The following is a 23,013-nucleotide window of genomic DNA, read 5'->3' as shown; positions in this document are numbered from 1 at the left end:
AAAAACTGATAAAGTTGACTGGGCTCTTTCTGTGGACGGGCCAGTACTAAGCTGCTCCATGAATCCTCAGTGCAGCTCACAGGGGTGGGTGCGGTCATCGTCCCCCATTCTACAGATGAGGAAACTGGAGGCAGATTGCTTAAGGAGACCACCAGAATACCACAGCTGCTGGTTGGAAGCAGAATTCCAACCAAGCAGTCTAACTGTAAAGCTTAACCTTTACACCATGCCTTGCCCCAGTGATGATCAGCCCTGGGCCACTCGCCCAGCACTGGGCAGGGAAGGAAGTGCTTTTTCTCTCACAGTCTGGTGATGCTCAGCAGGGAGGTCAGCATCAGCTTCATGATGACCAATAAATAGATGAGGTCAGTGAAGCTCTGAGTGATTCATCCAAGGTCATACAAGTCAGAAAAGTTAAACTCGAACCCACCCAGTCTGGCTGCAGAGCCCCTGCATTCCCCCAAACACAGCTCATAAATGTATAATTCAGTAGGTGGAAGAGTGCATTGATACAAGATGTGGTGACTACCTGTGTTTGATCAGGTATGTCTTGATTTGCACATTGATTGCTAAAAGAGCCAGGCGTGCCAAGCTGGCATGAGTCTAATCAGATCTGAAATGCTAACACCAAATGAGACTTGATTCGTCCTGCCCGCTGTTCCATGCACTTTGCGTGCATAACTCCTTCAATCCTCATGACCACTAGTGAGAGGCACACACGGTGACTCTTCTTGTCACACAAGTGCTGAACTGTCCGCAGACAGAAAGCAGTTGATGCCCTCACAGGGTGACCCAGCTGGCCAGGGAGGGAGCTGAGATTAAGCCCAGGCAGCCCACTCCGTGAAGTCCTGAAATACTAGTTTAGAACAACAGTGAGCTGTGGGCCATGCACCATGTAGTAGCTGACTCACCCTCACAAAAGTCTAAAAGGTAGGCATTGTCCTCACTTTACAAATGAAAGGTTTTATTTTGAACCCACATGTGTGTGATTCTCATAGAGCATGTCCTTAATCCCTACTCAACGTTTTTTAAGTGAGGTATTTAAAGACAGTGTTAAAAAAAGTAGAACCATGCTCATCCCCCCCATCCCAACCTTCCACCAGGGCTCACAGAAGGCAGTGGAGGGTTAAGAGGACCCAATCACATCTGCTTTCCATCCCAGCCCCTGGCACATAGCAGTAGGCCCTCCACAAACATTTGTGGAACGAGCTACCTACCTAAAATGGACAAAGCAGGTGGAGACTTGAAAACAGACCCCTGGGTGGCTTTGTGGGGATGGGCACACCCTGAGCCCGTGTATTTGCAATGCAGGCATCATCACAGCGAACTGCTCAGATCTCTGCCCAGGAGGGAAGGCCTAGACCACAGCAGGGCTCGCACAGCCCCCACAGGTAGGTACGGACCCTCTTGTCCCTGGGAGGGGGAGAGGTCAGGGATGCGCAGGACCCACTCCCAAGCAGCATAAGGATTCTGAGGCTTGCTGGGCTGTGGTGACACTTCCCGGGTTGAAAGGTCATTGTCAACAATCTGCCACCATCCCTTGTAAATCGGGTTGCTACTTTAGGATTTTCTTCTCCAAAGGAGTTTACCTACCCTTGTGACTTGTGCTTGTGACCCGGATTACAGTCAGGGCTACACAGGGATAAACCAGTGAGTGATGCTGGACTCCTTTAAAAGCCTGAGCCTTTCTGAGTACAAATGTGCCATTCTGATCCTCAAACAGAAACCTGTTTTTAGGGGAATTTCAGTCCATGTGGAATGTCCTTTTAATTTGTAACCCTGGGTTTCTACCCTGTTGTTAGTTCCTGGTGTTTGGTGGAATCTTACTAGTTGTGACTTTGAAGTATCTTCCCTCTCTAATGGCAGCCTTGGTCCTAGGGGTCAAGTGTGTAGGCCCCTCATGGAAATAAACAGAAGTCCCTGGTGATGGAAGGGCAGGATGTGACATGGTCAGGGACTCACTGGTCCCGCCCCGCTGAAACCCCATCAGGTGCATCTATGGGGTTTTTCTACTGCCTGTCTCCCAACTGTGGATGGTGTGTACCTGTTCCCGATCAGAAGGGCTCAGGAATATCACAGGTAAACCAACCTAAAATTTCCTGCAGGACTTTTCAGAGCCTTTACTATGATCACGTGCATTGTGACTCTACAAGAAAGGGAACTAGCTTGTGGCCATTATCACTTTTTAGTCATGGGACCCTTTTCGACACATATTGGTGCCCCAGAAGACCAGTGCCCTTCCCCACCCCAAACACAGACTGGAAGGCGCTCTTCTAAAAGAACTCGAAAATGCTACCAGGCCCTAAAGGTTTCATGCAGCAGTCCTCAAATGCTGGTTAAAGGATCACTCACTGGCAGAATCACCTGTGAGGTGTATAACAATTTAGGCCACAGCCCAGGCCCCCTGAGTTCTGGGAATCTGGATATTTAGCAGGCATGCTGGGATTTGCTTTATGGCCAGTTCGGGGGACTGCACTAGAGTAGGAATCTAAGAAAGGAGGAGGTCCAGCATCTCCTGTGTAATCCTCTGCTGTGTCTGCCTCTCTTCCCCTATCTTCCAGTCTTGGAACACAGGCAGCGTTCCTTCTCAGCCTCTGCTTCTCTCTGAAGCATCTCTGGCTCAGCAACTACTTCTACCAGAGTTAGGAGACACCCACTGAGCACCTCCCCAGGCCTGGCTTTGGACTCAGGGAAAAAAAGGTAGCCTCCCCCAGCCTCTGACCTAAGGCTAGAGACAGGCTGTGAATGGTGTGGAGTCCAGGCATGGATTAGGAAGGCTGCCTGGAAGAGGAGACACTAGTCCCAGGACTCAGGATAAGTATCTTCTCTGAGATTAGGGACATTCTGGGCAGAGGGGCAGCTGGGCAAAACACAAAGGCAGGAAATGGCATAGGTGCTGCACATTCCTTGCTGCTAGGGAATGCTGGAGCTTCCAGTAACAGGCAGGAGCCTCCAGTGATGTGGGAGGGATGCCACACACAGGCTCCCAGCCTCTCACACTTGCCCCCTCTGCACCTGCTTCCAGAATCCCTGTCTTAGGTCTTCGCTGGGTGCCTCTCCCCCCACCTTCACTCTGACTCCGCTTTTGAAAACTTACCTGTCCTCTTTGGCCCATGTTGGACCCATCTTCCTGTGAAACCAGTCCCAGCTGACTCTCCCCCTCCCTCAGCCAAAGCTCACCCGCATTCTTTTCAGATTTATTTTCTAAGGGCTACTCTGCTTGGCCCTGTAATGTTGGGAGTTTGTTCTTTATCCCTTTTCATGCTATTCAGGCCCTGGGTCCTGCTCATCTTCGTTCTTTCCTAAAGTAACTGTTAAAAAAAGAAAATTCATGTTGAATGAAAAGTGGGCTTTTCAATTTACCAAAATATATTAGGAGCTTTAAAAATGTTCATGTCCTTTGCTTGATATATTCCCCTTCTAGGAACCAGACAGTGGAAATAATTAGAAATTGGGACAAAGATTTATGTAGAAAGATGTTTAGCACAGCAGTTTTTATAATGGCAGAAAATAAAAGCAACCTCCATGTTTAAGTATTAGAGAATGTTTAAATTATTCTGTATACACAGGACAAATAATTGAGACAAAAGGTTTTTGGAGGAAGGCTTATGAGGTAAGTGGGAAAAATCAGGATATGATTCTGTATATATAATCGCAAGTATATAAAATGTAAATATACTTGTACATCTATTTGCATGTCTTAATCAATAGAAAAAAAACAAAAAATACAGGAAAATACTAAGTTTTTGTAGAAAGCAGAATTATTGGGGTGCCTGGATGGCTCAGTCATTAAGCGTCTGCCTCCAGCTGAGGTCATGATCCCAGAGTCCTGGGATGGAGCCCTGCATTGGGCTCCCTGCTCAGCAAGGAGTCTGCTTCTCCCTCTCCCTCTACCTGCTGCTCTCCCTGCTCATGCCCTCTGTCAAATAAATAAATAAATCTTTAAAAAAAAAAAAAAGGAAAGAATTGTTGTTTTCTACATTAAATACATATTTTCCATACATTTTATGATGGATATAGATTACACATTTGTAATCAGAGGGAAAAACAGTCCACAACACTAGAGCAATGAACAAGAGGAGGGTGGAGTTCTTTCTCAGCTGAAATCTCACATCTGACCAGGCGGCCTGTATGTTACGAGTAACATATTTGTAAAGGACCACTTGTGTGCTGCGTATTTCGTTGGACACTCGTCTCCCCTGGGACTGACGATTACAGGCTGCACTCAGCATGTTATGGCAGCCAGAGCCCTGCTTTGCCCTTCACTCCCATGATCTTTGGTCCTCCTTGGATTGACTCAGTCATGTGGGCTGCCCGGTTCTGGGCTGCTTGAATATGACACATGGGACGGAGGATGCCTCGGTTGGTCCTCTAGCAGCCTGACGGTATGTGTTTCTTTTGTGCAGGTGGTCCCTGCTCTTAGCTGATGAGGCTGAGCACAGCTCAGCAGCCTTCAAAGGATTCTCTATCTGCACAACCAGAACAGCCACTCCCTCTGATTCCATCTCGCACCAGTTTGATCCACAGTGGCCTTGTCTGGTTACTTTGGGCACCACCCTTTATCCCTGGCTTCAGCTCTGGTGTCCCGTCCACTCAGGGTCTCACACTCCTCACACATGGCTATGTGCCCATACCCTGCACTAGGCCAGAAATTCACATTGCATTCAGTCCGTCACTCAATTTCCAGGACTTCTGCAGGAGGTCATCCCCATTTTACAGCAGAGGGAACCGGCCCAGCTGCCAGAACTCTCCCATGCTTCCTACGGCTCTGAAACAGAAAACCCAGGACTGGCTGACCTCAGGCCTGGGTGTTCTTAATATAAACTGGACTTTCAAAGAAAAAGGTCCCGGTGGCACTTCCCTCACTTTCCATGTAAATCTCTGCTTTTTAAAGCCTGTGGCTATTCCAAGAAAGCGCACTGCCCCCAGAATACCCACGGACATCTGATGTAGGTCACTACATCATGGTTAAGACAAATCAGATCACCAGCCTTTATTCAGCACCTCTGACTTGGGTACCCAGTGTGAAGAGTTTGTAGCAGTGATGTAAATGGATTTGAAAGAGATAGACAGTGGTCTCTGAGGGCTGCCCAGAGTGGGAGTCCAAGGCACATGTTGCCAGAAGTGATTACCTTGCAGACATGCCTTTGATTTGAGGGATGGGAAGGTGTGGTCACTTGTCCCCTGTAGGCAAGAGCTCACGGTGAATTGTATTCCTGTCACTGTTAATAAATCAAATAGTGTCTAATATTGAAGCCATTGTGCGGAAACTGTCCCCACAAAAATCCACCAACAGAGGAAAGGGGGTATCTTCTGTTCTTTGACCTGTGGGAAACGGAGGGGAGGACAGTGTGCTCCAGGCCTCAGGAGACCCTACAATTAAATGTCCTACAATTAAATCATTTAACCTCTCCCATAGGAAGAGCACGTGAAAATCAAGCATTTGTTTAAAAGGTCAAAAGCTGGTCTCTTGTTATGTTACAGTGGTTGAATAAATAAGAAATTAGAGTAGAACCTTAGGGATGAAAAATAGTTCAAATCCACATATGTTGTGAGCAATGGGACCAGCCCAAAGTAGTGGAAAGTGTGAGTTATTGAATAATTCTTAAATGCAGTTTTACTGATGTTAAAAATACTCCCTATGGGAAAAAAAATCCATAAATGTTGAATGGACATGTGGATGAATGGGTTAGTGGATAAGACGGTGGATGGATGATGGATGGTACTTAACACCTATCCCACTCTGTTGATAGGTGTTACTCTGTTCTAAGCACTGTTCTAAGTACTTCATACTTATAGGCTCATTCAGTTATAAAATAGTCCTATGGGGTAAGTACTATTAATATCCTCATTTTAAAGTTGAGGTCACACAGCTGTTGAATGGCAGAGCCAGGTCTAAGGTGTCTGGCTTTAAAGTCCTAGTTCTTAACCATGGACAGATAATTTATGAATACATGCATCAGTGTTTGAATATCATTTCATTATAGCAATATTATGCTGCTAGAGTGTTTGAAAAGTCCTTTTCTATAATTATATATGCTTCTTCGAAATCAGTAAATAAGTCCAGTCCTCAGTGGGGAGACTGAGGCCCAGAGAAGGCTGCATCAGCCCCATAGCAGCCAGTGCCTGACTGAGGCTGAATTCAGACCTCCCCATGACACCTCCAGTTTCTCACTTTCCGTCCCACAGCTGATCTAGTGCGCTCCTTTGTAAACTCCTCTCTCTGATCCATGCCCAGATCCTTCCAAGTTTCCACAGAAGAGGAGCCTCAAGCCACCATTTACATCAGCTCTTTCCCCAGCTGGTGGTATCCCTGAAGTCGGTCCCCCCACCCCACCCCAACCCCCACCCCAGCTTAGGTTTCCCAGTGACTGAGAGCTGCCACCTCTAGGAACACAGCCTTTGCCATTTACTGAAGCTAGAATCGGCTTCCAGGAGGACCAGAGATCCTAGTGGCTGCTTCTAGCATGGACTTGATTTTCTCCTTTCCACATCAGCCCATTCAAAAGGGACATGACCTTGAACAGTGCCGGGAAAATCCAGGAAGGGCGTCGGGGTTCTGATGCATATACAATTCCCGCCAGCAGGAGGCGGCAGAGCCCATCATTTACAAATGCCCCACCCGGAGGCCGGAGGTCAGGTTTGAATCCTGCCTCCTCTTCTGCCTGGAGTGACCTCAGGCAGGCAAGTTTCCCTCTCCGCAGACGGGGCGCAACAATAACGCCTACCACGTGAGATTGTTCTGAGGATCAGAGGAGATTAAACCCATAAAGTGCTTAGCGGTGGTGCTCCCAGTGAGCACCCAGTAAACGTTAGGCATCCTTTTATCATCACAACCATCTTTCTGTTAGAACAAATGCCGAAGGATTATCCACATTGATCAGTTGTTCTAGAGCTTTGTTATATTGAAAACAGATGAAAAGGTCACTAGCTGTTGATTATCCCAAGAACTTTTATGCTGAGATTTACTTCTAAAAGTACCAGGTGTTAGGGCTGAAATAAGATTGTGAGAAGGGCGGTGACTTGCCTGAGGCCCCCAGCTAGCACTAGGATTTTTACAGCCTTACCTTCTATCTGAAGACCAGGTCCACAGCCGCCTTCGGACCACCCTGCCGTGAGGTCCAGCCACTGCACGCAGACTTGTGGTAGAATACTGGAGGAAAACTAACAAACAGGCCATTGTGTATTTCTTGGCGCTCTACCAATACTAAACAAAAGATTTATTGATTAAATTATTACTTAACAACTGTATGTCCCTGAAGTCGCTCCAGATTCACTTACATGCTTTTGCTTTTGCAGTCATGAACACACAGACACTGAGTTCCCAATATATTCCCAGAAAAGCATCCTGTGCAGTTTTCAAACGGAATATGATGTTATCTTTACTGCCATGACCCTTCTGTAACCTTGTCGGCCTCCACCCTTGTTTTTCCAGCTGTGCCGGAGCTGAAACTGCTCTGCGGGGCAGACGTCCTGAAGACCTTCCAGACCCCCAACCTCTGGAAAGATGCACACATCCAGGAGATCGTGGAGAAGTTCGGTGTGGTGTGCGTGAGCCGCACAGGTCACAACCCAAAGGAATACATCTCAGGCTCGCCCATCCTGCACCGGTACCGGCACAACATTCACCTGGCCAGGGAGCCCGTGCAGAACGAGCTCAGCTCCACATACGTCCGGCAGGCCCTGAGCCAGGGGCACAGCGTGAAGTATCTGCTCCCAGATGCCGTCATCACCTATATCAGGGACCACAACCTCTACACCAGGGACAGTTCCTGGAAAGGCAGCAGCACCCAGAGGAGTGAAGGAAAGACAGGCTGGGAAGAGTCAGCCTCTCCACGGAACTCCTCCTGACCAAAGGGCAGTCAAGGTCTTGGGCCTTTTTTTTTTTTCTCATGTTTCCTTTATTTTACTTAGTCAATGAGTTGACTTCAGAGGCATCTTCTGTGTGAGGAAGATACATGTTTCTTTTGGGAGGAGGAGCAGGTGCCTACATCTCAAGAATGGACTTTCTCCAAAGAGGTTAAAATGGCGTGACAGGTCACTAGAACTAGACCACAGCTCTCAGAGGCTGTCACTGCAGAGGCCTTCTTATTCTGTAAGGGGTGACTCAGGCATGCGCATCGAAGGCAGTTCTACACCAGGCAGGGCCTCCGAGGGTCAGCTCAGAACTACCCACACACATTTTTTAACTAGAACCAGGTGCAGATGCCTGTCTTGATGGGAGAGACTTGACAGGATGCTAATTACCAAACAGTGGGCTTTGTCAACGCCTTGTTCCAACAAAATAATACTAAGTGAGGAGTCAAAAATTTGGAAACAGCTCTTAACCACTGTCTGCCTGCATAAGCTGTAGATACAATTTTAAATCTTTCTAAGAAGTGACCTTCAAACAGTATTTTTGATATGGCAGATATTTTTAACACGACTTTTTTTTTTTTTAATAAATGCCAGGATTCCTGATTTCCAGGTTTCTAAAAAGGAACTGAGGTAAAACAGATGCCTTGACTGTTTCAGAGGATCTTTTTGAATGTTTTATGACCGCCTGCCTGTTTGAATATTGGCAAAGAGATAAATAATAAATTGACATCGAAAGATATTAATGAAAAGTTTCTCTTTTTTCTTCCTTTGTTATATTATTAATGCCTGATGTACCAGCTGTTGCTCTTCTTTTTAGCTACCCCATGAAATTTGCCACTGTTCCAGTTGAACTGACATGAATTTAAAAGTTTCTGTTTCCAGATACAAGCAGTGGGGAAAGCAGTTGCTTTTGAACACATTGTAACGACTGGGTAATCTGAAGCTCTGGGCGGAGGGCTCCGTTCAAGGGGGCCTAAAGGATAAGAAGAGGAACTTCACCCGTGTGCAAGATTGTCATTCCACTTCACCTTAAGAAGAGGTTTTAATTGGACTAATTCGGTTTGAGTTTACTCTTTACATCTGCTCACCAAATGACTGAATGCATTCAGAATGGACCACTCCATACTTTTACGTGGGTTCGTCCTTGGTGTAGGTGTCGTCATGCAGAAAAACAAAGGGCCAGCCAGGAAGAATCTCCTATCTCCCCAGACATATTCCAGCCTTCGTGTGTGTGTCACAATAGCAAGGAGTAGAGTAGGCAATCAGGATTTCCTGGATCTAGTGTAGTGGGGCCCTCCTGTGGGGTGGGGAGGGTCCCTAGACCCCCACCCCTGCCACCTCTAAAGCTGCTAGCCCTTCCCCACCCTGACTGTGCTCTGCACCCAAGGGATCTCTAAGAACCTTGATGATGCAGGTGAATAGGAATCAAACAGCCTTGTCTACAGCAAGCTGTGTGACTTGGACCAGCTCCCTTCCTTCCTGTGAGTCTCGGTTTCCCAAACTCTAAAATGTGGTGGTTCAACTAGATCATCTCTAAATTCTCTTCTAGCTCTGATTTCCTGAGGCACTGAGTGCTGTCCTCCAGCCCGGCCACCCTTTTTGGGGTCCAGTTCACTTCTGGCCACATTGGAAGTTCTCCAAGGGCAAAGAGTCTTTGTTTTGTGCCAAGAAATTTGCTGTCCCAAATGCAGTGGCAGGATTTGCATCCCCTAGGAACTGGACAGAAATTCAGACTCTCAGGCTTCAACCAAGACCTATTGACTCAGAATCTGCATTTTAATAAGATTCTCAAGCCATTCAATGTTCGGGCCTAGATCAGTGCCTGTTAAAATAAATATTAGCTTTATTTTTAGTAGACTGCATATATGGTTGAAATATATGATTACATCATGTTTACTCTAGCTTCCTCCTCACCCTCTGAGCAACATTTTCCCGCTGTTCTATGTGGATTATAGAAAGAACATAGCTGGAGTGTCCAGAGAAAGTGGTGGTGAGCGATCCTGGGGGTTTGATGCAAGGTTTCTCAACTTGAGCAATATTGACATTCTGGGCCAGATCACCCTTTCCTGTGAGGGGCTTCCCTGGCCTCTCTCCATTAGATGCTAGGAATACCCACACCCACGTCTAAATATAACAACAAAATGCCCCCAAGGCCTTCCCAAATGCCCTCTGGGGCACAAAACAGACTCCCTGGTTGAGACCCGCTGGTTTAAGGATATGACTGGGGGTGGGTGTATGTATGTGAGGAGGGGTTCCTGCCTTTCTCATCAGGGCAGATGAGCTGACAGCAGCTTTAGAATACCATCCTCTTATAAAGGGTAGTTTGACAGGTGTCCCCACCATTCACGAAGTCATGTTTATCCTGGGGGACACAGTGCTACTGACAGTGGGAATTAGAAACCATGCCCTTGACTCAGAAGCACCCCCAACTTCAGTCTCCCTTACTTCCACATGCCCTGAGTGACTTTCTCTCCCATGTTTTTACAGGCTGAGGCTTCCTAGCACGTCCTGAGCTCTCAGTATGGACAGCAACAACCTGGCAAGCAGAGACTCAAGGAGCAGAAACTAGAAGTCTTGTGATTATAACTTTTGTGATTCAGAATTCAGGGTTCATTCATTTGAATCATTTTTGGTGCACCTCATGTACCAGGCACTAGACAACACTAGTAGTATAATGATGAATAAAACAGACCTCCTCTGCACTTGTGAATGTGGAGAGGAATCAAATATTCCCAGGACCAAACATCTTAATACAGACTGGATGAGGGTTCTGAAGGCCAACACACAGCATTACCTACAGCCAGAAACCCAGGTTCACCATGAGGTTAAGCTGAAGCCATAGTCCCTCACTTGCCCTGTCCTTTTCCAGTACCTTGTCAGGGGTGGGGGGAGGGTGCTAATTGTGTGGGTATCTAATTTCACATTCATCATTTTTATTTTTCTGAAAAGTGACCTTCAAAATTGTATAAAGTAGAGACTCCATAAAACATTGGGGATTCATCCTGATGACAGAATCTAGAAAGTAGGGAAGAGAAGATGGACCTGAAAGATAGATTCACACGACTTGGGGATAGATGGAGGCAGCTGGGCTTTCAGGGAGAATGAACAACATATGCAAAGGCCCTGAGGCAGAAAAGGGCAAAATGAGCAGCATCATGAGCTGAGTTCATCATGAACTCCTTAAGGAAGGGGTTCACTATTGCAGCACGCACCTCACAGCAGGCATCCTGGTATACCAGTGTCCCCCCATCCCTCCTTCCCATAGGTTCAGGATACCAGGCCCAATTAGGCTTGATGAGGAGATGCCCTCATCTCTCTGATTCATGGTTGTACCATGTGGCTTTCACCAGTGCTGAGCCTTTACATTGTCTCCTAAAATAACACAACAAAACCTACTTAATAATAATAATAAAGTAAGCGCATATACACATACACATACACACACACGCACATATGTATCTCTCAATTTCTAGACTCTTACTTTTTGTCATTGATTCATGTAGCCTTCTTTTTTTAGTATTAGAAGGGAAAACAGGTATCAGCGCTGTGCTCCTGATTTATTGCATTGACACTGCCCCGCATACCTGATCTCACATTCCTTTCTATTCCCTCAGGCCTTCTTTGCATCTAGTGTGCCAAGGTGTTTTGTTTATTTTGCAAGAACAGAAAAACAGTGTTTTGGCCTCCTGGGTAAATAGAATTTCCAGCCTTAAATAAAGGTTCTCCCATGGTAGCAGATGCTGGCCAAATGAGAGGAGCTATGCATCCCAGCCTGAGGAAAGGATTTTTCATTTAGGATACTGTCTGTTGCTTGGGAGAGAATGATGCATAATCCCATTTTAAACCAACAGTGCAACAGACATGCAAGGCACGCCTGGTAATTGGGTCAATACAGGAACATGAATTTCCTCATCCCTGTCCTGCCCTCCCTTTGGCAACAGTGTTTCCGCCTTCATTTTTGGCAAGGATCTCCACGCACGGACTTGCTCAGTTTCAGTCGTGAAGTTATTTTCTTGGACCAGAGCTCAGCATTGCAGACACACATGTATGACTAGCAAACAATCTATAATAATGCATGTAGGCACACACCTCAGAAGATTTTAGACTTGTTAAAATAGCCCCAGAAAGTCTTGTTCATGGCGCCAGTCCCTGAAAGCCGGGAGGAACCCTAACATTCATTGGATCCTGCCTTTCTCAGTTTTTCAGAACACTGAAATCCCACAAATTAATGGGAGTTCCACTATTAGAAACAAAGAATACGGTATTCTGCAGACCAGTTTGGAGAGCCCGGCTTTCCTTCTGGTGGAATCCATAATGAGTGTCTCCATGTCCCGCTGTTTTCTTTCCATGCATCCCTTACATGCAGCCTCTTCTCTCCATCACTCCTGACACCCTCCAGCCCAGACTACCATCATCTCTTAGCCAGACTCCTGTGATGGGAGCCAACCCACCCTTGGCCCCTGTGACCCACTCTCAGCATACGAATCTGAGCGGTTTTGTGATTGCACACAAATCTGATCATAATACCTCCCTGCCCAAACTCCTTGCACAGACACCATAAAGAAAATGGAAGACAAGTCAAGATGTGGAGAACACATTTACAAAATGTGTATTTAATATTTAATAAATGACTCATGTCCAGACTATGAAAAGATCTCCAACCGTTCAAAAATAAAAAGACTAAAAATCTGATTAAAAGATGATCCAAAGATTGAACTAGACCCATGTAGGAAAAGGTTAACACTGCAGGCCAGATGCAGCTGTTGAGAAAGGCCTTCTCCTAGGCAGGCCGTTGGCTAGTATCTGGGAAATAGGCTTTTGGAAGGCTGCCCATGATTCTGACTGATAAGGCTGTTCCGTCTACCTGGGGCGCAGAGTCCTGCTGCCGCAGCCTGCCTAGACTGGTACACACAATGCGACTTGTAGTGAACACCTGCTCTCCTAGGAGCCTGGAATTTCAGAAATCATAGCTGATCTTGCAGGCACAGTGCCTACATCACTAACCCACAATAAAACCCCGGGGATTCAGAGTTTCAGATGGACTTCCCCTTGCAGAAACTGCATGCTGTGCGGCCCCCACTGCAGGAAGAGAATATTGGAAGCCTTCACCCAGTCTCCCCGACTCTCCTGGATGTGTCTTTCCTCCCCCGATAGTCCTGCCATGCATCCTTTCACTGGAATGACCCGCTGCTGTGAGCATAGCTAACCCTGAGCCTTGTGAGTTCTTCAAGAGAGTCACCAAACATGGGATCCTGGAAACAAGACACTTTACCAAAGATACATGAATGACAAATGAGCAACAAAAAGATGCTTGGCACCAATGGTCTTCAGAGACCCAAAATGATATACCACTTTGCACTTCCATGAATGTTTAAAATCAGTCAGCAAAATCCCATTCTTAAGAATCTGTCCAAAAAGAGATGCGAACATGTACGTGTCTGTCCCCTCACTTGTGTGTGAATATCTATAGCAGCAGTACTCATTATAGCCCAAAACTGGGAGAATCCAGATGTTCTTCAGCTGGCAAATGGAGAAACAAATGTATCCATGCAATGGGAAATTACTCAGCAGCTCAAAGAAGGAACCTGCAACAAAAGAGATGACTCTTGGAAACCTGCTCAGCGGAAAAGCCAGACAATAAGACGACACATTGTATGGGTCTGTTTATGTGAAATTTCTAGAAAAGGCAAAACTATAGATAGAGGCACAGAGCAGAGCAGCGGTTGCCTGCAGGTAGGGGTGAAGACTGACTGCAGTGCGCACAGGGAACTCTGTGGGGCGAGGGGGTGGGGCTAGGAATGTGCTAAAACCAGACTGCAAGGATGATTCCACAACTCTGTAAATCTACTGAAGTTCATCAAACCCTGCACCTTACATGGGCAAATTCTGAGGTATTTAAGTTACACCTCAATAAAGGGGTTTTTCAAACATCTGAGCTTCCTTTGCTTGCCCTTGGAGTGAAAACCTGATTCCCGCAGGGTGGCCACCCCACGCACCCAGTGCCCCACAGCACACTCCTGCAGCTTGTGCCCTGCTCCAGCCTGGCGTTGCTCAGTGCCCCCCCCCCCGACCCACACCTCTCCTTCTGTCAGCACTTTGCCTGTGCGCCCCTCCCTATGTGTGCCATCTCTCTGCGTCCCTTCTCTGGGCTGATTCCCCTTTCTTCTCCCATTCTCCCCCTCTCCCTGCCCTTTCTGGGAAATGAGACTTGTCCACTGCACCCATAGTCTCAACTCCCTGCCCTCCTCTTGTAAGAGAATTTCATCATTCTGGAAATGACGGATTCAGTGGTGACTCCCAGCTCCCCAAAAGCAAGAATTTGTCTTGATCATTGCTCTTCATCCCTAGACAACTCCTGGATCAGTAAATATTCCAGAAAATAATACCTAATAAGCATCTTATTAGCTCTGAGAAGCCCCTGATAAACACATCTGCCTAACTTTGTATCAGTGTTTTTGAAGCATGTTTCCACACACAATCTTCTTACACATATACACTTAATAACATGTGGACCATGGTACTCAGAGGTGTAGTTTAGGAAGTTCTTATCTAAAGTTTTTCCCCAGTTTTTTTGTAACAGAGACAACACTACAACAAATACCCTTCTCCATAAGCCCTTAAAAACCAGTGCTTTTGTGGGACAGATTCCCAGGAGTTGTATTGCTGGGTCAAATGCTATGTGTACTTTTTATTCTAATCGATGTTACCGGATTGTAGATCTTTTTTTTTTTTTTTTAAGTAAATTGATTTTTTTCTTTTTAAGGAGACTCATAGAGCTACTGAAATTCTCATTTCTCTATTCCTTTGCAGGGAGTCACCTTCATTACCTTTTATACAAACCAAAACAATATCCATCTCTTCATTTCTATAGATAATGTGTGATAATGAATTTCAGGGACTCACCACAGAGAGACACAGTCATTTCAGGCACACATTGTTCCTGGTATGTTCTATGGGTGGATAAAAGCAGATCATCTGGATGAGTGGTGGATTTATGGGGGGGTGGGCAGATGGCTTTCACATCCTACTCTCATACCAGGACAACTGTGCTAGCAGCCGAGCAGCTCTTGCAATGTCCTGTCAGGCAGAATGGGTCTCTCTCCTGCCCATCTACACCCACCCCACACACTCTGTTCCTCGGGGCTGGCTGGGGACTGGCTCCCTAGCAGGCTTGCCCAAAGGCTCCTTCCTGGGCCTATTACCATCATAGCTCCTTTTTCCTTTGTGGTGGCATTCCTGCCCTGACACTTGTCCATGGTTCCCCATTTCCTACAAAGTAGAATACAAATGGCTTGTTAGAGCAGGTGTTCTCCATGGCCTGGCCCTTCTTGTTTCTCCACATTTTCTTGCACTGTGTCAGACCAGGCCGTCCCTTCTGCCCCCATGACTCCCCCTCAGCCATGCTGTTGCCACACTGGATTACCCCACTTTCCTTGAAGACGCCAGGCTTTCCTCCAGTTCCCTGGTTTTGCATGTGTCACTCCCTCTTGGGAGTGTCTTCTATATCCACGATCAGGCAAATCCCTACTCATCCTTCTAAACTTTGGCCTTATGCTCAACCGCCAGCATGCCCCAGAAGCACTCAGTACAAGCCTCTAATCGCTACACTGTCTCCCCTTGATCGTATTTTCATCAGAGTGGAGACCTCAGCATCTAGCCCAGTTCTAGGCACCTGCCAGGTTCTCAGGAAGTGTTTGCTGAAAGGACCCATTAACGCGCAGCTTTGACACTTGCCCTAGTTCTTCTGGTGAGGATCCACTGGGCTCATGTTCTGAGGTGAGCAGGCCATGACCAGGGGCTGTGAGGAACATGGAAGGAATTTAAGACCCAGTCTCTGGCTCCAGATCATCGACAGGCTCACTGGGGGAGCCCAAACAGGCATAGGAAGTGTGTGCACATGAGAAAGAGCTCTGTCCACCTGAGCAGTGTGGACAAAACTACATGACTAGGAGAGCCCAGAATCTCTCAGAATCCAGGAGAAGGGAAGAAGGAGATTATTTGTGCCAGGAAACCTAGGGGAATAAGGCTGGGCTGGGAGAGTTTAGGAGACAAAGCCACCAGTGCCACAGAAGGAAGATGACATGGGTCAACTGGACTGCAGGGGGAAAGGGTACAGATGGGGCGGAAAAGACATTAAGACATTGAGGTCAGATGGTCAAAGGCCTCAGATGACAAAGAAGAGAAGGAAACTAGAATTTATTGAAGAAGTATGTTCTCGAATCCTTAAAATTACACTACAAGGTGATGGCTCAGAGACATCAAGTGACTTGCCCAAGATCACACAGCTAGGAAATGGTGAGCCCAGGATTCAAGAGCAGTCTGACTCTAAAATCCAGGTGTGTTATTGCACTGGATTCTGTCAGTCCAGGGTCAGTGGGCAGGGCAGACCACAAAAGAAGCTCACAGATGAGAAGGGTCTTCACAAAGATTATTATAATACAATTTGGAATGGGTTTTTTGTCCCTAAATCAATGAGCTCCTGGCCTATTTCTTCTCCTTTTGGAAGCACAGATCTTCCACCAGTTCCTAAAAAGCCTATTTACCCTCCAGTACTTCTAAGGGGACAGGCGCTAGATGGAAGCCTTGAGGCCAGCCCTGAGGTGATTGGGGATCTTGGCCTGCCCGCCCCACCCCGTCATCCTTCCCTGGGAGGCCACCTCTCCCTTGCCCTGCTCTATATTGCTCTCTAGGCCGTCCTCAGAGGGCCAGTCATGTGGTTCCTGGAAATCGATGTGTGTTTGACTAGCTGCCTCCCTTCCATCCCTCATTGTATAATTCTGCCCCAAGAACACAAAAACTTTGGTCTGGCAAGATTTGTTCTTTTTAAATCTGGCCAGAGCCTCACTAAGGTGCATTAATCTTTAACTGTTTATAGATTTTTTTTCTGCTTTCATTTCACATGGGAATTCAAGTTCTGCTTCCATATTGATGATGACTTAAGGAGACGTATTTTCTCTCTGGGATTTTCCTCTGAGGGTTTATCTAGCAGATCCAGCAGGCCAAGGCCCCCATAGATCTTTGCCTCATTCGGGAAACAGTAGCTGGTTAAGACTTCGGCTTTGGGTCAAACAGAGCGAGACATGCATTCAGTCCCCAGCCCTGACATCCAACCATGTGACTTCAAGCAAATCACAGAACCTCTCTAAAGCTCATTTTCTTCTGAAAACCGAGACCCAGTGGAGTTATATCCTGCCCAGGGTGCTATAATCAGCACAAAGTGCATAACAGTCCTAACAATTACTTCTGAAAGCCCTCAGCTCTGCGAGGACTCATCTCCTAACCCACCCCTCCTACCCCTTGCTCTTTTCTGTCTCCCTTCTTCTTCCAAGGGCATCTGCCTGCTCCTTCTCTGTCCACTAAGTCAACCTGTCGGGGCCACCTCCAAACCTCCCCTTCACCTAGCACTTCTGATCAGCTTGTGAGAAGACCCAGGGTAAAGTTCACAAAACCACCATCTTCCTTAAAAAGGCAGGGAAGGGGGAAAAGTTATAAATGTATAGAGTTCACTTTTTTTTTTTTTTTTCAAATTCATTAGGGCCAAAAATATTTTAAGCCTTATCATCCAAAGTCAAAACACAAAATAAATCTCCTGTTTAAGTTTCAACCTCCAAAGTACCTCAAGACTGTGCAGGAAAAGTGATAAACAAACAAGAAACCTGGGCTTCCTGGATCAAAGCAAATGCACGTAGGTTAAGAATCAGCCAGTGTGGGTGGGGAACCAAGGTAGCTCAGTTGGTTAAGCGTCTGCCTTCAGCTCAGGTCATGATCCCAGAATCCTGGGATGGAGTCCCATATCAGGCTCCCTGCTCAGTGGGAAGCCTGCTTCTCCTTCTCCCTCTGCCTGCTCCTCTGCCTACTTCTCTGTCAAAAAAATAAATAAAATCTTTTAAAAAAAGAAAAAAAAAAAAAGAATCAGCCAACACTTCGTATTCTATCTGAAATGGCAGTGGCTGCTCCTAGCTGCCCACCTTCTTGAATAACCTGCCCCCACCTCCCACTTCAGTCCTTTTATAGGCCTGTCCCAAGGGAGGTATGCTGGCTGGCTAGCAGTAGGCAGATAAATTATACTGACCCCTTTCTCACCTTTTAATGACTCTGGTATAACCTAATTGCTAATGCCATCTCACTTAGAATTCCTTTAGTATAATTTCTGATCAAAAAACCCCACATCACCATCATGACTCAGCAAAGCATGGAATCATGACATCTCCAGTCTTTATGTGTACCATATTGCTCCTCAGATGAAATGGCCATTTAAAGACTGAAATCAGACTAAAGATCAGAGAGGACCTCTTCTCATTTCCTACCAGCTACGCCACTGTACAAGATGCTATCTTCCAGCTGAACCAATGTCCTGGAAGTTGTCCCGTTGGGTGGCTGTAACTTCACCACAATACTCCTGGTCCTGCCGTCTGGGTTGGGCTTCCACTCCAGAAGGTCTCCACCCCTGGAGAGGGCCATCAGGTCCAGGGACCTCCAGCACAATCACCACCCTGGCACAGCCTTGGAACTTCCACCAGTTACAGGTGATCGTCCTGCTCCCACATCACAACAGTCACACAGCAATCACAACATTCCACAGGATCCAGGCTTCACATTGCAAGAGGCATTCTCCTTGCAAATAGATGTCTAAGGGGCCAGAGCATGGAAAAGTTGGGACCTAGATATCTTTGTAGAAGGGAAGGAAGACTGCAGAGCTGGTCTGGAGTGATAAAGTCGAAGGTGCTTTGTTCATGAAACCACCACAACCCACAAGATCTCCCCATTGCTCATCCTGGCTCTGCTTGCTGGACCACATCCTCACTGTAGGCAAAACCCTTGCCAGTCTTCCTCTTCTCTACCACCCTTTCCAAGGTGTTCTCGTCATCTGGCAGCAAGCCAGGGGAGCTGTCCTACCACCCTGCAGCTGGAATAGCAGGAAGGCACAGGATAGTGACCCCCCTCGCTAAAACTGGCCCTTACCATCACTCCGTGGGAAGCCTCCCAAGATGGCGGACGTCTCTGACTGCCCATAGGGCCCCTGCCATCTTTCCAGACCCTGGGAGACCCTGCTCTCCTTGGGGCCCTGAGCTTCATACACCGTTTCTGGTAGCATGTTACACAGAGCCGTCACTCCCATGAGGTAACATGCAGGAGGAGTAAGGACTGCAGATGGGCTTTACAAACACAATTTAATAAAACAAACCCAGAAGTCCCATCTGTGCTCAGCAGTTCACCCTAGTCTGATGGTCACTCACAGGACACAGGGGATCGCCTGGGGCTTTTACAGTACTGACCCAAATAAGGAAAGGACTGCTCAGTCTGTGGCATCGAAACCCTCCCCAAAAGCAAAGGCAAACTGCTCTGAGATACACTTTTTCAACCAGCAAAAAGCCAAGCTTTTGACCACACAATCCATTAGTGAGGAAACAGACACTTCCACATGTCGATGCTGGAGAAATGTTTCGAGCTCAGGGAGGAAATCTAGCAACATCTAGCAAGAGCACTTCAAGAATTTGTCCTTTGCCACAGCAATCCCACCTCTCAGAATCTATCCCAAAGACACACTCACAAAAATAGAAAAAGACTTAACCTGTTCATAGCAGCACCCTTTGTTGCAGCAAAAGACTGGGAACAACCATGAGCAGGGGATGGGTTCCAGACGCTGTGGCTCGACCATACGATGGAGCACTGTGCCATCAGAGAAGGGAAGGAGGAAGCTCTCCCTTTAATACCGTGATTGATTTTAAGTTTAAAAAAAAAAAAAAAAAAGGATCGAGGCATCTTGGTGACGCAGTCAGCTAAGTTTCCATTTCTTGTTTCTGCTCAGGTCATGATCTCAGGGTCCTGAGATAGATCCCCACGTCAGGCTCTGTGCTTAGGGTGGAGTCTGCTTGTCCTTCTCCCTCTGCTCCTCCCCAGCTCTCTTTCTGTCTCTCAAATAAATAAATAAATACAATCTATTAAAAAAAAGATATAATAAGCCACTGTTTATCTAAGAAAAGGAAAGCATGACTACATAATATATTTATGTTTATATTTTTTAAAAAAATTTTAAAGCAGGCTCCATACCCAGCACAGAGCCCAGTGTGAGCTTGAACTCACCACCCTGAGATCAAGATCTGAGCCGAGATCAAGAGTCAGATGCTCAACTGACTGAACCTCCCAGATGCCCTGATATTTATAGTTTTAAATGAGAAGATCAGCCATGAAAAAAAGATATATACTGACCAATGGCAATGTATGAAACTTGTTTGGATCTTTATTCAAACAGACTTAAAAAATATATGAAATAAGTGAACACTTTCTGGATATTTGATGATATTAAGGAATTGTATTATTGGTTTTTAGTTGTGATAATGGTGTTGTGTGATGGTTTTTAGTGAGAATATCTTTTAGAGATTCTTCTCAAAATGCTTTCAAATGAAATGAAATGGACATATGTGGTCTTTGCTTCAAAATAATTTTGAAAATGGGAGGGGGGGCGGGTGGGAATATAGATGAAACAGGATTAGCCACGGGCTAATAATTGTTGAAGCTGGTGGTGAATCCACAGGAGTTCCATATACAATTCTCTCTATGTTTCTGTACGTTTAAAATTGTCCGCAACGAGGGACGCCTGGGTGGCTCAGTTGGTTAAGCGGCTGCCTTCGGCTCGGGTCATGATCCCGGCGTCCTGGGATGGAGTCCCACATCGGGCTCCTTGCTTGGCAGGGAGCCTGCTTCTCCCTCTGCCTCTAGCCTGTCCCTCTGTCTGCCTGTGCTTGTGCTCTGTATCTTTCTCTCTCTCTAACAAATAAATAAAAATCTTAAAAAAAAAAAAAAATTGTCCGCAACGAAACAGCTAGGAAAGCAAAAAAGAGTGAGAGAGAAGGAAGGGAAGGGGAGGGTAAGAAGAGGAGGAAAGGGTTAGGAAGGGTAGAAAAGACCTCCCATGGAGTGTGTGTCCCAATCTGCAGAAACAATTATCATGTGTCCATGACTGACCAACTCTGCAGAGGCATTTCCTGGACAGAACTAAATCCCCAGACAAACCCCACGAAGTGGGTGGAAGAGTTTGCAGCTTGTAGACACAGTGTGTCATCTGCATATTCATGAATGCATCAAAGAAGAACATCCTCAGTGGACCCTGTTGCCCCTCAGCCCCCGAGGCCTCTTGACAATGCCTCTCACTCCTCAACACAGCCGACACAGGAAGGCAGCTTTGCTGGGCCCCTTTCATCCCTTCAGACATTAACCTCACAGATGGCACCGCGACAGCTCAGGGATCGGAGCGGGGTCGTTCTCCATAAAATAACTCCAGAAACATATTTGAACACAGGAAAGGGAATATTTTTTTACAAGTCACCAAAATAAAATGAGCCCTTTAGAAGAGAAGCAGAGGTGTGATGTCAGATGAGGAAGGTTTTCTTTATAAGCATGAGGGAGGAGTATGTGGCTGTCGGGCCCATGCTGGGACACTCAAGTCCCTGGGTGCGGGAGCCCTGCAAAGAGGGTGGGGATGAGGCTGGAAGGCACACTCTGCCCCAGCTTCTTGCAAGGAGCATCTTTTGGGGGATGCTCAGAGCCTCAGAGTCTGTTCCTTGGGCTCTCTGCTCCAACCCCTTCGCCCCAAGGAAGCTCTGCTGCCCCGACAGCTGGGGACATCCGGCAAGCAGCTTGACCTCTCTGTGATGAAGGGACAGGACTGTCCACCATGCAGGGCGATTATAAGGATCGTGGGCAATCGATGAATCACTTCATGGAGATGGCTCCCTGAGCTCTAATTTATCCCCATGGAGCAGACTGATCCACTGAAGAATGAAAGGCACATTTGTTCCCTAGCTCCTCCAAGCTCTCCTCTCCCACAGCTCACCCTGGGGGCCTTTGGCTAGCTCCTGTTGAAATGCCAATTGAATATTACCCCCACCTTAAAAGACCACCAGAGACGTGAGTCAAAGCCAATCAGCAAGGGTCGTTTATTGCAGGTTCGAACCTGGACCTCTGCAGCGCTCGGCGCTCGTTGCCGATAACACCAAGAGGTCCGGAGCTGGGTCGGTGCAGGATTTTTATAGACAGATACAAACAAGTTTCAGGTGGGGCTGAGCTGATTGATTGATAGTTTGAACACAATTGGGAGTCTCCTGGTGGAATGTTACATTCCTGCTATCAAGCATCCCTGTTAATGAGATTTAGGTTTAGAAGTATTTACTTTTCCTTCTACCTCCACCTCCTTCGGTTTTTCATGGAGGGGAGGGTGACATTAGGGCTATTGATAAGGTAACTTCTTTGTTGTAAATCTCAAGGACATTTGCAAACCTGGGGAGACTCCTACCTTGCAGGACTGTGATCTCTGCAAGTTAACTATTTATCGTTTTATGGCAGTCAGGGGTGCCTGAGGAATGCTACACATATGGAGGGGAGCGGGTGAAGGGGGGGGTGCAAGGCGCCAGCTTTTGCTTTGTCCTCAGCCAGCCTCCTGCTCCTTCACTGTCCTCCCTCCTTCCACCCCAGGATTGCTCACTCTGCCAATCAGCACCACTGTATACACACACAGCTCCTAGGTAGTTCCCCACTGCCTGCTTCTTCTCTGTGCTCCTGGCGGCTCTTTGGGATAGCTCCTGGATCTCCACTGCTATTCTTTAAAGCTAGGGAATGAAGCAAGCCCAATCAGGATTTGTAGAGTGCTTACATCTCTCTCCCTTTCAGTTATTAAGAAGTCTGCTCCTTCCTCAGTACTCTTTTGTTCCCCTCTCCCCTTCCCTTACCTCCTCCTCACCAGTCAGATCCAGGCTGTTATTAAGATCCAGCTGGAGCCTCACTTCCTCCAGGAAGCCCTCACTGATTTCCAGCCACACAGATCCTCCACTTTTCTTCATACACCCTTCTCTGTTACTCTCTTTGCTTTATACATCCCAAGTGATAGCACCCCAGACAAAAAGAAACTCTGAAACATACTGAATAATGGATTAAATCAAGCAGGACAGAGAGGGCTAAGGAAGGATAACCATGATGATACCTAATGATACACTCACAGGGCACTTCTCCCCTCAACTCATTGGATTGACCTTAAGGCCCCAGAAGGGGGCACAGGCCAGCACTCTCTCTCCCTTCCCTTTTCTTCACTCAGTAGTCTCCACTGGCTCAAACAGCAGTGTGTCTGGAGTATACTCTGTGTCAGGCCCCTCTTCATCCATT

The 23,013-nt window shown here is 46.9% G+C and overlaps 1 protein-coding gene across 11 annotated transcripts in view; it reads left to right on the top strand.

The window, feature by feature from the left end:
- NMNAT3 (nicotinamide nucleotide adenylyltransferase 3) overlaps positions 1 to 8,596 on the top strand; it is a 125,582-nt gene extending 116,986 nt beyond the window's left edge. For 6 of the 11 annotated variants that reach the window (XM_059162780.1, XM_059162779.1, XM_059162781.1 and 3 more), the window contains 2 exons: positions 1,312 to 1,391; positions 7,436 to 8,596. In XM_059162780.1, coding sequence (XP_059018763.1) covers positions 1,312 to 1,391; positions 7,436 to 7,851 — 496 coding nt within the window. In that variant the 3' untranslated portion in view covers positions 7,852 to 8,596. Of the gene's footprint in view, positions 1 to 1,311; positions 1,392 to 1,866; positions 1,970 to 1,990; positions 2,080 to 7,435 lie in introns of those variants that run through there. The other 5 variants (XM_059162782.1, XM_059162778.1, XM_059162788.1 and 2 more) reach the window with 4 other exon arrangements.
- Positions 8,597 to 23,013: the final 14,417 nt, after the last annotated feature.

This window comes from Mustela lutreola, chromosome 2 (assembly GCF_030435805.1).
Source record: "Mustela lutreola isolate mMusLut2 chromosome 2, mMusLut2.pri, whole genome shotgun sequence".
Taxonomy (NCBI): Eukaryota; Metazoa; Chordata; class Mammalia; order Carnivora; family Mustelidae; genus Mustela; species Mustela lutreola.
The sequence above is the reverse complement of the archived record's forward strand: the minus strand, read 5'-3'. Positions and strand labels throughout refer to the sequence as shown.